The sequence below is a fragment of the Protopterus annectens genome, chromosome 5.part0 (genome assembly GCF_019279795.1).
Source record: "Protopterus annectens isolate FY-2018-M chromosome 5.part0, PAN1.0, whole genome shotgun sequence".
Taxonomy (NCBI): domain Eukaryota; kingdom Metazoa; phylum Chordata; order Ceratodontiformes; family Protopteridae; genus Protopterus; species Protopterus annectens.
Window position 1 is genome coordinate 624,480,924 of NC_056735.1, and position 12,034 is coordinate 624,492,957.

At 41.4% G+C, this 12,034-nt stretch overlaps 1 protein-coding gene across 2 annotated transcripts in view; it reads left to right on the top strand.

Moving 5' to 3' along the window:
- Positions 1-12,034, top strand: part of PPP2R3B (protein phosphatase 2 regulatory subunit B''beta) — a 1,731,184-nt gene that overhangs the window by 1,685,357 nt on the left and 33,793 nt on the right. For both annotated transcript variants that reach the window (XM_044072461.1, XM_044072462.1), the window contains exon 12: positions 384-487. In XM_044072461.1, coding sequence (XP_043928396.1) covers positions 384-487 — 104 coding nt within the window. The remainder of the gene's footprint in view (positions 1-383; positions 488-12,034) is intronic.

Below are 12,034 nucleotides of genomic sequence, written 5' to 3' on the forward strand. Positions count from 1 at the left end.
AAGAAGCGACAGCATCTGATGCAGAAATCTGAAGACTCTGGTATTCAGGCCAGCTGAGGGCTACCTGCAGGCAGATAACCCAAATATGATGACTGCAACAGTGAATACACTCTAACATCTACATTTATGGTAAGTGTACACAACTGTAGTTTTTATAGTAGTGGTTATATTACCAGACTGTGGAGGTAGAAAACATTCTTGGTAGTAGAAGATGCTTGCTTTCTTTCTGACCTTGGGAAAGTTTCTTGCTTTCTTTATTTCTCACTAAATGTATATTTCAGAATGTTAAGTTCAGCACGTGCCTCTTCCAGACACAATTTATAATGGAGAAAAATTAAAACAAAGTAACGTATTGGCTCTTAAATCTGTTTTCTTTTTTGCAGGATGGAGACTGTGAAGGGCAGGACATTTCTGACTGGGAGAGGTATGCCGCTGAAGAATATGATATTCTAGTTGCTGAAGAAGCCAATGAAATTTGGAGAGAGAGGTAAGATTTTAACACATGAAATGTGTTTTGGAAGTTAGTTTGTAAGATAGTTATTACTAATTTAGAGAACATAAATATCACTTTACTTGTATACAGTGGTGATATTTGTGATGGCATTGCAGAAGCATTGTTCCTTCATTGCTTTTATATATGTGCTATCACCAGACCACTAACATACAGCCTAAACCTGTTTTATTACATGCCATTTGCATCAATCCTGCAGACAGTACTAAAGATTATTGCAGTATTGTAAAGGGGAAACCCATTTATGCTTGGCTAGATACAAGGCCTGCATCTTTCTCTTTTCATATCATAAAATTTATTCAGACTCTGTTTTGCTTGACTGTCTACCTAGATTTTCTATAAACTCTCTTCATTTTGCAGATTTCATATTAAGTATATTAGACCAGAAAGAAGTATCCTCTTACCTTTTTTTGTTTTGTTATGGACTCGCCTAACTCCCATGAATTTTTTTTTCTGAATGTAGTTTTGTAGTGGATAACATAATGATCTTCAAACTTTTTTGTTAAACATCATTTTCTGATAAGCACTGGCCTTGCCGTTTATATTTCTCATAATGAGTTTATCTGGGTTCTTCTTTTCTCTTCTCTTTTTGATTGACCATAAATGACATTCTGATATACAGCCTTTGTATGTTTTCACGTGTTCAGAATATGATGTCTTTTCTCTTGTTATATGGTCCTGTATTTCTGCATTCTTCCACTTCATTTTGAATCAATTCTGCAAACTTCTTGTTTTGTCCTGGCCAGCTGTTTTAGCACTGTGGGCTACTAGCAGAGGTAGAATACTCAGATCTCAGAAATGCATTAGAAACAAAAGCAACTTCTTCCTCAGCCTGTTAGAACTTGGTGACAACTTCTTGTACAGGAGGTCATAGTAAGCTATTTAAATTCTGTGTGTCTGTAGTTTGCACAGAAAGAAACAGTTCATCTGTGAACTTCATTCTTTAAGCTAACAACATACAGTGGCATTCCTTGTGTAACTAACATAGACCATTCCTTACCCGTTAATAAAGGGTCACATTGTTTTAAAACCATGGAATTCTCTAACCAAGAATGTGTGCCACATTCAGATACCTTATTGTTTGATTAGCCATCTCAGGTTCTCACATCATGTCCGTTTATGAAAATATACTTCATACCTACAGGTTTTCAGTTGCCTTAAAAGCATTCTTAACCTAATTGTTTACTAAGATAATTCTGATAATCTTCTGTTTCACTGAAATTATTTTCATCTCAGGCCATACAGCTTCATTTTTTAAAGTGTTTCTAAAACTTTGTCCTGTAACTGCATCTTTCACAACTCCCCATTGCCTTTCTCTTAATTTAGATTGTGTGGTATTGACATCTTATTTAAATATGCATTTGATATCTTTCCTTACTGCCCTTTGCAAATAATTCCTGTTGGTCTCTGGGATGCCCAGTAATCAAGGAGCATCAATGCTCACCACTGGCAACAGTGGGGAATGTACACACTGGGAGGCTAACAAATTACACACACAGTATTTCCAGATGCAGCTCTCTGCATCAAGTGCAATTTCCCTTAAGAGCACACAGAGACCACAGTCAATTTGGAACTGGTTTCTCCCTCTTTCTCCAGATTCCCATAAGACTCCCCACTGGCACAGCTATAGAGTTGAGATCACAGCCGAGTGTCCAAGCCAAGACCTCCAGCACCCTCTATGTCCAACCAGTGCTGCTTGTCCCTGCCCAAGTAGCTGACACACACACACACTCATGCTGGGAAAGGCTGGCACAGGTTTACTAGCTATGCCCCCTTTTGCCCAGACTGTAAGGTAGTTATTACTGCCACCAGCTAACTCTTTATCAGCTTCTTTAAGGCCCTTAATAAAGGGTGTCCAATCTTACTGTGTAATGTTACTATTAATCCAATGGTAGTTTGACCAAGAGCAAGGCTGCTAGGAGTGGTTCACAGTGTAACCAAATAAATATGCAAGTACTCTCGGCTTAAATGTGTCTCTCAAATATCAGCCACAATGATAGATTTAAATATATTTAATAATAAATAATAAAAGAACAAGAAAGTACTCTCATAAATAAGGAAAACATCTAAGCTATACTTCACTATATTCCTGTCTGAATTTAAGAGAATTTACTGTACCCTAGTTAACTTACTTACAGAACAAGCAGCAGGCAGATGTGGTGAGGGAATGTTCTTGCCAGGTCAAACACAAAATACAGAACACTCTATCGCTCTCAGAGACTCCTCAAATAATATCTCAGACATTACTGCTGGGTTAACTTGCAGGATGACATCACTTCCTGTCATCTGACTTTGGTTCCCAAGCTAAACCTCCATTGCTAGAAACTGCCAGCCTTTAGCATCTAATTGTGAAAAATACATAGCCCTCATATATTTGCAGCTGCTGGAAGACATAAAACAATAAAACACTTACAAGACAATGCAGAAGGCTCCCTAGTTTTTAGACATCCTGTCTTCTTGCTGCATTGAAGCCAGCTTTTATGGTGCAGTTATAAAATAATGTAATTTCAACTATTTTTTTCTAAAGTTTTTCAAGTTAACCTTCTATGTTCCAGTTTCCAGTGTTAAAATTATGTACATTTACAGTTACAGTAGTGTATATACATTTCTGTTCTTTTCCAGTAGGGTACATTGTGGATACATCTTTAGGCTCAGTACTTTACAAAGCCTTTCAACACACACACCTATACCAGCAGTTTGATATACAGAAAACATACAGTTCTAATATATTTGTAACATAGGCATATGAATCATGTTGATATTCACAAATGACACATAACCATTAGCAAAATTCCAGACAGCTGTGCTGGCAGTATCTACCTTTTGTTACACTTCTCTATAAATCATGATAATAATCACAAATGACATATAATTATTTACAAAACTAAAGATAGCTGGGCTAGCAGTATATCCTTTTGTCACACTCCAACTAGTTTTTGGAGTGACCCTTGAGAAACGCTGCTTGAGAGGGTTGAGCATATCTGGGAATACCTTACCCCATTCCCTGTCTTGAGAGCCTATATGTGTTTGCATTGCTAACCCCACTGCGGTGCTGCACCGTCATATGGTTGCAACCATACGCTCCACCATAGTGATTTGGGATTTTGCTGTTTGGCTCCCTGCAGCCATGGATCCCACTCAGACTCCTCCTGACTCCTACAGCAAATACTTAGCACCAGGGCCTCCCTGTCATGGTAAGGTTTCATAATGTTTACATGGCACAGTTTGTGCCCCTGCCTCCTGTCTAGCAGTTCTGCCATGTAGTTAACATCACTAACCTTCCTTACCACATTGAAGGGTACCTCCCAAGCTGACTGCAGCTTGTTGTGTCTGACAGGAATGAGAACCATTACCTGATGTCTCACAGCATACTCTCTAGCTCGAGCATTCCTGTCATACCAGACCATTTTCTGCTGTTGAGCTTCTGTCAGGTTCTCCTGGGCCAAGCCCATGAGCTACCTGAGTCTTGTCCTGAGGTTTAGGACATATGCCACAACAGACTCCTTGTAGGATTCACACACTAGAGGTCCCCTCACTCTATGCCCATACAGCAACTTGAAAGGTAAAATAACTGTGGATTCCTGGGGCACCTCTCTGTTAGCAAACATCAGATGGGGCAAATATTTATCCCACTTCCTCTTGAACTGGTCTGCAAATGCCCATAGCATATTCTTTAGTATAGAGTTTAACCTTTCCACTAGAACATTAGTCTGGGGAAGGTAGGGAGTGGTCTTTATGTGTATTCACCCGACGTTGCTTCCACAGACAAGCCATCAGGTTTGACATGAAATTGGCACCTCTGTCAGCATTTCTTTTGGGAAACCTACCCTGCTGAAAATCGCTAACAAAGCAATTGCAGTCTTTTTTTGCCTCAGTGAAGGACAGTAACACTGCCTCAGGGTATCTGGTAGCATAGTCTACTTACCACTAGGATATATACTACATCCCTGTGGAACTTGGGATACTCAGAGGCCCCACCATATCTATAGATACCCTCTGAAATGGCTCCTCAATCACAGGCAAAGGCATCAAAGGAGATTTCACCTTGTCTCCTGCCTTGCCTACCTTTTGGCAGTGCTTATAGGTCCCACAGTATCCTGTTACATCTCTTGAAATCCCAGGCCAATAAAATTTTGCATAATATATCTCTTGGTATGCTTTATGCCCATATGACCTGAAAAGGGAATATCATGGGTAGTGGTTAGAAGTGCCAGATGGTAGGCTCTGGGCACTACCAACTGCTGTAGTCTCTCACCCTCTAGCCCTCCTTCAGGGGTACACTCTCTACACAGTAACCGTTTGTCCCGGTATACAGATTTCCCCCTTCCCTTGAGAATCAGACGCCTCACTAGCTACCACCCTCAGACCTTGTAATGTAATGTCTGGTCTGCGAGCTGAGCCTGTCTGAACTCTCCCTTTGTAACCCTTCCCAACTCCCCTTCCACAGGAAGTCTGGTATTGTCTGACAGGTGTGCCCCACTGTCAGCCTGGGTACTACTACTCACCTCTGCCCTTGCAATCACTCTGTCCAAGGGAACATCAGTACCCACAAGCAACTGTGGATCTCCTTCAGTCTCACTGCTACAGGGTAGCTCCCTCCCTGAAGTAACCACCAACACCAGTCCTGGCTTCAAGCTTGTGGTCTGGGTCCCCTTCAGGCTAACAGACCTACATGCTTGTCTCCAAGCCTGACTGCATGTAACTGCATGCACACAAGGTACCGTACTATAAAAATCATTCCCTATCAGGACTTCTGCAGGGATGTCCTCAACCACACCTACTTGCTTGCTTCAATTTCCACTCTGCCAATCAAGGTGAACCCTAGCCAAAGGTATTTGGAATGGGGTCCGTCCTAAAACTGTGACTGGAGTAGAGACTGTCCAAGCAAGTAATGCTCCTCTTTAACCATTGCACGCTTCACAATGGTTAGGTCAGAAGCTGTCTCTCTCTTAGCAGTGGCCTTTTTCCCATCTACTAAGATAGGGTATAACCTCATGTGGTAGCTTGGTACCCTTGATGTTTCCAGACAACTTACTGCCAGCATTCTGTCGTTCCCACTTACTGGCTGTCCCACTTTTTATTCCCCATCTTGCCTCAGTGGACATCTATGTGCTACATGGCCCACTGGTTGTATTTAAAACATTTAACCCTTAGTTCTGGCCATATACCTGAACTAGTGGCTTCCCCTGCTACTGGTGGACTCTGTTGGGGCAGTTTAGGCTGCCCACCATGGGTTCCCTTATACCCATGAGCAGTACTGGGTATCCCTTTCCTGTGCAGTGATGCCCTGCTTGCTAGGTATAGGTCTCCCTTTTTCCCCAACTCATCTGTGGTATTGCATTGCCTATCAGCTGACCAGATACTCATGTCCTCAGGCAAAGTGTCAAGGGCTTGTTTCCTCACCAAAAGGCCTGTCAGCCCTTCAAAAGTGGTGACCTGATGCCCACTTGCCCACCTATGAAAATAAGTGCTTAGTTCAGCAATATATTCACACAGGTTTCATCTGCCTTGGGTCTGTGCTCTCTAAATGTTTTCCTATAAGCTTCAGGTGTTAACTTAAAACACTCTGACAGACAATTTTAACAGTGTTATAATTTAAGCAGACTGTATCAGACAGTTTAGAAATAGCAGTTACAGCTTTACCATGGAGTAAAGGAGTCAGGAACTGTATCCAGAGCCCTTGGTCAACATTATACTGTTTACGTACCCTCCCAAACATATGAATAAAACTGTCAAAATTATCACCCTTTGTAAATTGTGGAGGAAATTTACTGACCTTTGTTGCTTCTGGGATTTGGTTACTCCCTTCCTCCATGACCCTGGCGAAGAGTCAGCATCTCCTTTTCATGTTGCCTCTGCCTCTCATTCTCTTCAGCTTCCAGATGTCTCATTTTCTCATTCTCTTCAACCCCCAGGCATCTGTCTCTCTCCTGATTATATTTCCAAACGTTTAGCCTCTGGTTCAAGTCTGTTTAACTCCAGACAGATTTTTATGTCCTCTGTAGAAAAGTTGACCTGTCCATTTTCTGAGAGTTGTACATCCCCAAGGCCAGTCTGATTGTCCTCCTGGTTGCTAGTCTGTGATGCAGCTGTGTCTAAGGCTGCAACCATTTCTACTTTAGTCAGATTGACATGCCCCAGTCCTTTGGCTTGGCACATCTGAGCCAACTGGCTCCTTGTCAGCTTGCCATACTCCTCTGCTAACATCCCTGCCTGCTCTCACTGAGTAAGCTAACAATAAATAAATAAATAACATAAAACAATTGTGATATGAAACTCTGAATGTTCACTCTGTGACTGACTGAGAGTACCAACACCTTCCTTAGTGACCACTGTTTACAGGCTACAGGAATTCAATATTCACACCATTGAATCATAATATGTGGATATCCTAACACTGCCAACCAGTATAAGTGATGTGACTATCCCACCACTGCCACCAATTAATATGTGACACCCCAGCACTCGCCCAGTAATCAAGGAGCCTCAATCCTTACCATTGGCAACAGCGAGGGACATGCACACTGGGAGGATGACAAGTTACATAAACAGTAGCTCTCTGCATCAAGTGCAATTTCCCTTAAGAGCACTCAAAGACCACAGTCAGTCTGGGACAAGTTTCTCCCTCTTTTTCCAGTTTTCCAATAAGACCCCCCCCCCACTGGCACAGCTATAGAGTTGAGATCTCAGGTGAGTGGCTAAGCCAAGACCTCCAGCACCCTCTCTGTCCAACCAGTGCTGTGTGTCCCTGCCCAAGTAGCTGACACACCCACTCTTTGAGATTTGATTTCTACACACACACACATACACACATACACACACACACACACACACACACACACACACACACACACACACACACACACACTCTCTCACACACTCTCTCTCTCTCTCCTGAGAAAGGCTGGCCCAGGTTTCCTAGCTATGCCCCCTTTTGCCCAGATTATAAAGTAGTTATTACTGCCACCAGCCAAATCTTTATCAGCTACTTTAAGGCCCTTAACAAAGGGTGTCCAATCTTACTGTCTAATGTTGTTATTAATCCAAATGGTAGTTTGACCAAGATCAAGGGTATTGGGAGTGGTTCACAGTGTGACCAAATAAATATGCAAGCACTCTCGGAGCTTAAGTATGTCTCACAAATATCAGCCACAGTGGTAAGTTTAAATGTATTTAATAATAAATAATAAAAGAACAAAAAATACTCTCTAAATAATCACAGTTACATCAGAGTTATCACAGGAAATATTTAAAACAACATTGCAGGACAGTCTCAAATAAATAAGGAAAACGTCTAAGTTTTACATTCACTATATTCATGTCTGCATCTAAGAGAATTTACTGTAACCTAGTTAACCTACTTACAGAACAACAAGCAGGCAGATGTGGTGAGCGCATGTTCTTGTCAGGTCAAAGACAAAATACAGAATAATCTGCCTCTCTCAGAGAGTCCTCAAATTAATATCTCAAATATTACTGTTGGAGTAGCTTGCAGGATGACATCACTTCCAGTCATCTGACTTTAGTTCCCAAGCTAAACCCCCATTGCTAGAAACTGCCAGCCTTTGCCATCTACCTGTGAAAAATATATAGCCCTCAGATGTTTGCAGCTGCTGGAAGACATAAAACACAAGATAATGCAGAAGGCACCCCATAAATAAAAAGGAATATATTTTTAAACTATATGCAGACTGCCACACGGAAAATGTGATCTATCTAGCGATGTGTCAATCATGCCCCAGTTACTATGTAGGGAAAACCAACTGCAAACTGAAAATTAGAATACATCATCACTTGAACAGTATTGGACAGAAAGATGAACGTAATGCTCTGTATGTGCATACGTCTACGAATCCAACACACACCTTTAAATTCATGGTTATACAGGTTACTCATATAAGTAAAAGGGGGGGGGGCATAGTGAATGTCATTGAGTGTAATGAATTACACTGGATTATAGAGCTAGCAGCAAATCATCCACCAGGCTTGAATACATGTATACCTTTAAGACCAGCCCTTAGGAAACAGAGGGCAGTGAGATGATTGGTGGTTGTGTTCTTAAATTTATTTAAATAGACTTCATGAATGCTATTTAATTGTTTGATGAAGGGTTATCCCGAAAGCGCTCACAGTTTTAACATCATTTTACCGTTTTTTATGGAATAAAAGTTTGCATAGCCCGTTTGGACATGACTGTTCTCTTGGATCTATACAAATCATGTTAATATTCACAAATGACATGTAATTATTTAGAAAACTCCAGATAACTGGCTGGCAGTATCTCGTTTTTTCACAGTCTCATCTCTAATGCCTTAATACTACATGATAATACTGCAGGAGTTTATTACTATGTAGAAGTCTGCATGAAGGATCCTGGTTTAGTAGTTAAATAGCTGAGGTTATCCTCTTTTCGCTTCTCTTCTGTTTCAGTTCAGCATTTTGATGTCATGTGCCACAGTGTATAATGGTGTAGCCTGAGACTCTCATTTATTTTCAGCCACTTGCACAGTTTGAGTATTCATCTTGATTTACATCATGGAAAAGTAACCATGTTAATTTCAGGTTTTGTTCACACACTCCTGGACCCAAGTCTGTTTCTGAAATGGCTGTTTAGTCTGTAGTTGTCATAACCTCACCTTTGATTAGTGAGAGATCATGATTGCACCTATCTTCTGTGTTGGTGGATGAGGAGGGCTGCAGATGAGGTGTACACCCTAATGTTCTCCTTGTGGGGTAGACATTGCTCTCACCCCTGTTTGGTCAACCAGAGCATGTCCATAGTCTGTAGGATTCCAGATCGCCTTCCTGAATCATCAGACCATAGTGTAGAGGTTGCATTCAAGAAGACAGTTTGGGATCAGACAGGTTGTGGAATTCATTGGCTGACGAACCAGGGATGGGCAATGCCTTCATCCTGCATGGGTCACTCCTTGACCCAGAAACCCAAGTTGGAAAACATTTACTAGGCCTTCCTACATCAGAGTCATTCATGCCAGAAACTTCTGACAAGTTGTTTGAAGTCAGTAGGATGCATCTATGCAGGAATAAGAGTGCACCATTAGAGAATGTGGACTTATGCCAGCAGTTATCCCTGTTCAGACTGTTGAAGTACTTGTGCCACATTTGCCAGGCAGTCCTTCAAGAGCTAGTGTTAGACAGTTTTTGACCACATGCATATCAGCCATGTGCATGTTATCCCCTGTGTATGTCATTTACCATTTTTCACTGGACTTCTAATGAATATTTCAACTTGGTCAGTCTCATCCACAGACTGCCTCAGTATCCATCAGTTATATCCTATTTATTAACTATGTGTTCACCTCAGGTGTCTGATCATGGTCAGGTAAGAACATGTCAAAGTAATGTGTTTCACTTGTGTCTTAAATACACACATGCACGCAGACACTCCAGTTCAGTGACTTTAAGTGTGATCAGATTAAATCCGGGGTTAGTCACTTTCATTCACAAGCTGCCTGCATCCCTAACAAAAATAACTACTTTCTACAGCATCCTCAGAAGTCTGATCAAGTTAAAAAAAAAATATGGCCACAGTAATGTTTTTCAGCTCATTGCCACAGATATAGTGCAGTCCTTCCTCTAGAATAAGGATATCCAACTTTTTTGGTTCAGATGACATTTATCATACTTGAGAAGGTTTGGAGGCCATGTCCATCATGCATCTGGATAGCCAAAGCAGTTTGTTGTTGGACATGACAAAGACTTGATAAAATGCTTTGGTTGGCTGAACTGTGGCCTGCCGTCCACCTATTGGACTTGGCTGCCATAGATCATTGCACAGATGTACACTTAATTGTGATCAGACTACATCAGGGAGTGAGTCACTTTCACCCATAGACTGCCTACACCCTTACCCTATCCCCACAAATAGCCATTTTGTTGATCCACACCTCTAATGTCTGAGAAAGTGAAAAGAATAATTGCCTCAATATGTTACAACTAGCTTCACTAAAAACACATGCAGGCATGCTCGCATGTATATATACACACACACACACTAGCCAATCTCGATGTACTGAAATGTCGAAATTCAGTACGTCAAGACCGAATAGTGAAAAGTGCAGTTATGCTGAATCTGCCACTATTGTGGTGTCGCGTTCGTGACGTGTGGTGCAGTTTGTGGATTTATCTGGGGTTTCAGGTAAGTGTTGTGTGTTTGAGGATAATGGGTAGGGATTTTAGTGTCTGTGAGTGTGTGCGGTGGTGTTTTGTGTGTATTTGTGTGTTTAGTGGGACCTCAGAGTTAGAATATATAAGTTGAGGGGTGTGGGGGGTGCAGGGGGGCTTGCCCCCCTGCTTATAGGTACGTTAAGTGTGTTTGTGTTATGGTTGTTTAGTTAGGTAGGCGTATGTGTGTGTGATTATGTCCTGGTTTGTGTCTGTGTGAATGGTCACGATTGTAGCATTCGTGATTGTGGGTTTTCGTGTATGTGGGTTTTTGACTATTCAGTCTCGAAATACTAAAATTCAACATTTCATTATTTCGAGATTATATAGTGAATACACACACACACACACACACACACACACACACACTTTGCCATTGACAGGTCAGTTTCTTTGCCACACATCCTGCTCCACCCAGAAAGACACCCAGTTTCTGAGTATACCACTGATATTTGATTGTGAAAAGAGAAAGAAATTATGACCACAGTACCACATTTAAGCAGTTTTTTTCTCCAACATGCAGTGAAGTCCCAAACATTCACAAGCAATATCGAAGATCAGCGCTTTAAAGTAATCATGCCATCTTTTTTAAGACATAACCCACATACACAGCAGAGTGGAAAACATTGTGGCTTCACTGATGTGTTCAAACTTGTTGCTGTCAGACAAGTACACCTCCCTACTGCCAAGCACCTTCAGTGATTAGTGATTGCTTTAACAGCAGTATTTAAAAAGTTTGTGTTCTGGGTCTCCTCTTGAAAGGCACCATATGTCCTGTAAAAGAATTCACTGACTTCCCCCTCACAAAAAGAAAAAAAAACTGTTCAAATTTGGAGCCTCAGTAGTAAGTTTCATGCCACTGTCTTCCTCCAAACTAACTTTTCTCTCATGTAGGAGATTTGAATGCTTTAGATCTCTGTGTGTAGGCCTGCCTGAATATCTGGATTCTGATAATCTTATTGAAGAACTCCCTGATGGGTATTATTCCCGGAGTGTATATCACCATGGTGGCAGTCCTTGAGGGTAACAATAAATTTATAGAAATCATTGTAGATTCCGTCTCAAACAGTTGATTTTATAGATGTGGCGTTTGGTACTCCCCATTTTTGTTTGTGCTGCCATGCATTTAGCATCTTAGGTGAGGATGCACTGCACGGTTTAAATATGAACTCCCTTAGATATTTTGGGTTTATTGTCAATCATGTCTTCATGGTGTGGTTTGCATACCTGAAGATACAGGTGCTGCTGTGCATTCTGAAGGTCTCATAGCTGATCTGCCTGTGTTAGATCATTGTTGTTAGACCCTGGTGTGGTAGGCTGTCCCTACCTGCCTTCAAA